The 3918-nt window shown below is 39.2% G+C and overlaps 1 protein-coding gene across 1 annotated transcript; it reads right to left on the bottom strand.

Moving 5' to 3' along the window:
• Positions 1-2599: 2599 nt before the first annotated feature.
• LOC101549237 (olfactory receptor 1019) lies at positions 2600-3532 on the bottom strand. Its single transcript, XM_004620383.2, has one exon. It carries the CDS (start codon positions 3530-3532, stop codon positions 2600-2602), a length of 933 nt encoding a protein of 310 aa, XP_004620440.1.
• Between the last annotated feature and the right edge of the window lie 386 nt (positions 3533-3918).

Raw genomic sequence — 3918 nt, 5'->3', positions numbered from 1 at the left:
TATGTATAATTCTATTGATAAATTCATGATACATATAGTAAAGATGACAATTTTTAAGAGGAGTGGCAGATCTTTTGAGGAAGAAACCTATGAATAGGATGCAGAAAAGAAGTAGAGCAAGGGTTGAGAAGAGAATGTTGGTGGCAAGTTATGATCAAGATCATGGAGGTGAAAGGGAGTTAGGAGGTAAGAGGGAATTAAGGAGCCTAGTGAGATGAAGAGTATCAGGCAGTGATGCTCAGGAGGCAGCATCAGTCAGACCATATAAAATAGATTTTACTGTACCAAAGATGATAATATGTACACAGAAAATTATGTGTGTATACTACAAATGTGCATAAGCCAATCAAATTCCTGTCTTTTGAAGCTTTTCAGTGGTTAATATCTTTGAAAAAAGGCATTATTATTTGCGTGAAAAGAATAATGGTCTATAATTTACTAGACTCATCACATTTAAAATTTAGCTGGTATTATATAAATTTATTTAGAGATAAACTTTTATAAAATGATTTTTACTTGCTCATTTTAGAGTATAACAACAAGCATTTAATTCAACTTTGGATTTATTGAACAACCAAAAATGCATCCTTTACTTCTACTTAAATATAAAGGTTTTAATATACATATATGTATATTCATTAATCAGGCATTTTGATAGACTAGGTGGAGTCTATCACAGTTTAAAGTGGAGAAAAACAAGACAAGATGAATTTGTGACATAGAAATAAACTTGATGATAGTATGCTAAGTGAAATAATTCAGAAGAGACAAATTCGGTATAACCTCAGGTACATGTGGAATTCTGAAAACCAATGAAAATTAAGAAACTCTCCAGCAACTGAGATCAAAAGTTCAAAAATAATTAATTTAGTTTTATTTGTGGGCCGTAGCCAGCAGTGCAACAGAGATACTTCTGACTGTGCTTCAGATTGCTCCTGGCAGTCCCAGGTGTTATACTAAGGTCAGCTTCATTCAAGACTAGTGTTTTAACCTGTGTCCTCTCTCTCTAGGTCTATATCTTATTCACAATTAAATGATTGTAGACTGGAGAACATGCAGAGAGGAGATATAGCCTCTGTTCATTCGCCACAGCAGAGCAGGGCTAGTAGGACTATTCCTCAAGAAGGATTGAAAACTATAGCCAAAAGTATGAATGGAGACCCTTGGCATCCAAGGAAAAGACTGGGAAAGAGAAAGGAAAAACACATCGGGGGGAATTTTGGGAGGTAGTACAACATAGAACAACTAATCCTGCTAAAATGACATTACAACCCTGCGAATATTCATCACAGAGAGTAATTCAGCTGTATGTTTCTTCGGGTTTCACAGATAGAAGGTTTTTTTTTGAACTGCAAGGATATCAACATATGAGTTTGACCAAGATTCTGATGCTCACCCTTTTGAAGAGTAGACAGAGAAACCAACGGAATTCAGTGACTGAAACTTACGGAAGATAGACAAAACAGGTTTCAGCCATGCTCACATACTTTGTTAGTAGCAGGCCGGCTACTACTTCTTAAATCTTTGACTTTACGTAGCTCCATTAGTGGCAGCAGTTCTAGAGAAATAAAAAAGTAGCCAAAGCACATATGCTGCCTGAGCCATGTGCTACCTGTGCCCATGTGTTGCTGCAGAGCACATGTGGTGCCTGAGAGGTGTCTCAATCGCATCTCCTCTCTTGAGATGTGGACTTTCATATTTTCATATTTAATGTTGGGATGTGTACATTCTCTTTACTCTAGAGAAACCCACATTTTTTTCTTTTTGCTTTCTGGGTCACACCGGGCAATGCACAGGGGTTACTCCTGGCTCATGCACTCAGGAATAACTCCTGGTGGTGCTCCTGGGACCATATGCGATGCTGGGAATCAAACCTAGGTCGGCCGCATGCAAGGCAAACACTCTACCGCTGTGCTATCGCTCCAGCCCCCACATTCTTTTGTAAGCACATTATGTCTCTGTGCTTCTCTCCATCCCTCTCTCTCTCACTCTCTGTCTTTGTCTCTGTCTCTCTCTCTATGTCCCATGCACAAAACTTCCAAATAAAAGCTGCTTTAACTTTAAAGACAGTTAACAAGAGAAAATCTTCTTGTTACCAAGCTTGTACCTTAAGTGATTCATACAGTTACAATCTGGTATGTGTGTTGGGTTTATTGCTTATATTCCAAAATATATGAACAATAAATTCTGAGATTATTAATTTGATATATAGCCCCAAACCTCATGTGTTTAACTTAATTTTCTCTGACTTCTTTCAGGTTAGAGAAAATTTCATCATCTGAGCTTTCATTTCTCATGACCCTGGCCAAAAAGTATGTTTCAGAGTGGTTGTTGATTTTCCTTTCAAGTCCTATCTGTTTTCAAATGATGTGTGAAGCCAATTTTAACTTAAAATCTAATGCATCTTCTTTCAAAAATATAATCTATGCTTCCTTCAGATCATAGATTGTAGGATTGTAGAACACCCTACACAAATTAAGTTCACTAAGTAAGGTAGGTACTATTTATTGTAAACTTACTTGCATTTTATATGTCTTGGTGCCATCCATCTATCACTGTCATATACCTGTGATAATAATAGATAAACATCTTTAAATAATTATTGGGATTTTCTTCCAATGAGTTTTTTAAATGCACCTTTCACATCCTTGTTGCGTAAACTGTAGATCAAAGGATTCAACATGGGAATGATAATAGTGTAGAACACAGATGCCCACTTGTCTTGGTCCAGGGAGTAGCTGGAGGTTGGCCTGAGATACATGAACATAACTGTGCCATAGAACAGGGTGACACCAGTCAGGTGAGACCCACAGGTGGAAAATGCCTTTAGGCGACCTTCTGCTGAGCGCATACGGATGATTGCGACGAGGATAAATGCATAGGAGATGAAGATAATAAGGATGGTGCTGAATTCGATGAAACCACACAGGCTAAAGAGCAATATCTCGCTGATGTAGGTGTCCGAGCAAGAGAGGGCCAAGAGCGGTGGTATTTCACAGAAGAAGTGGTTGATGATGTTGGAACCACAGTAACTCAAACTGAAGGTGAGGGATGTATGGGCTACTAAACTCACCAGACCAGCTAAGTATGAGCCCAACATGAGAGCCCAGCAGACGCGCTTGGACATGAGCGTGCTATAGTGGAGGGGCCGACAGATGGCCACGAAACGGTCATAGGCCATAGCAGCCAGGACATAGCACTCAGCATCGACAAAACCAACAAAAAAAGCAAACTGGGTGGCACAACTGGAGAAAGAGATGACTTTGCGTGTTGTCAGGAAGTCAGCCAGCATCCTGGGAGCAATGGCTGAGGAGTAGCCCAGGTCGACAAAAGAGAGGTTGCAGAGGAAAAAGTACATGGGTGTGTGGAGCTGAGTGTCTGTTATGATCAGGATAATCATGCCAACATTCCCCACGACGTTGATCAGGTAGACGAGGAGGAAGACCACAAAGAAGATGATCTGTAGCTGAGGGTCTTGAGTGATACCCATAAAGATAAATTCAGTCACCACCGAGTGGTTTTCTTTATTCATCTTTTCAATGTGTGTGCTGGAATTTGCTTTATTGCTTGGAGTTATTCCTAAAGATCCTCAGAGTAACGATTCTGTGACCAATAGAGTAACTCAAATGATCCTGGTGAAGGTGATGGTGGTCCTGTGTTCTCTCCAGATAGCCAGTTCAAACAGAAGATATCTCCGGGATGATGAGCTCTATTTCTAAGATGTCTGTGGTACTCTGAGGTTTTAATCACATGTTTGAGCTGATCTGTGCAATTATTTATTGTACTAATTGATTAAAAAGGGCAATGGTCATTGTCTTTTTTTTTCTATCTAAAACATAGAAAATACAAATACAGATTATGAGTACATTAATTTCATTGCATGGAAGTGCAGATTGGAAAAAAAAATCCCCAAGGTTT

Source organism: Sorex araneus, chromosome 6 (genome assembly GCF_027595985.1).
Source record: "Sorex araneus isolate mSorAra2 chromosome 6, mSorAra2.pri, whole genome shotgun sequence".
NCBI lineage: Eukaryota > Metazoa > Chordata > Mammalia > Eulipotyphla > Soricidae > Sorex > Sorex araneus.
Note: the sequence above shows the minus strand (reverse complement) of the source record. Positions and strands in the feature narration are given on the sequence as shown.

What these genes read in the sequence shown, in the direction of transcription:
- LOC101549237 (XM_004620383.2), bottom strand. Translation starts at nt 3,532, where the DNA reads ATGAATAAAGAAAACCACTCGGTGGTGACTGAATTTATCTTTATGGGT.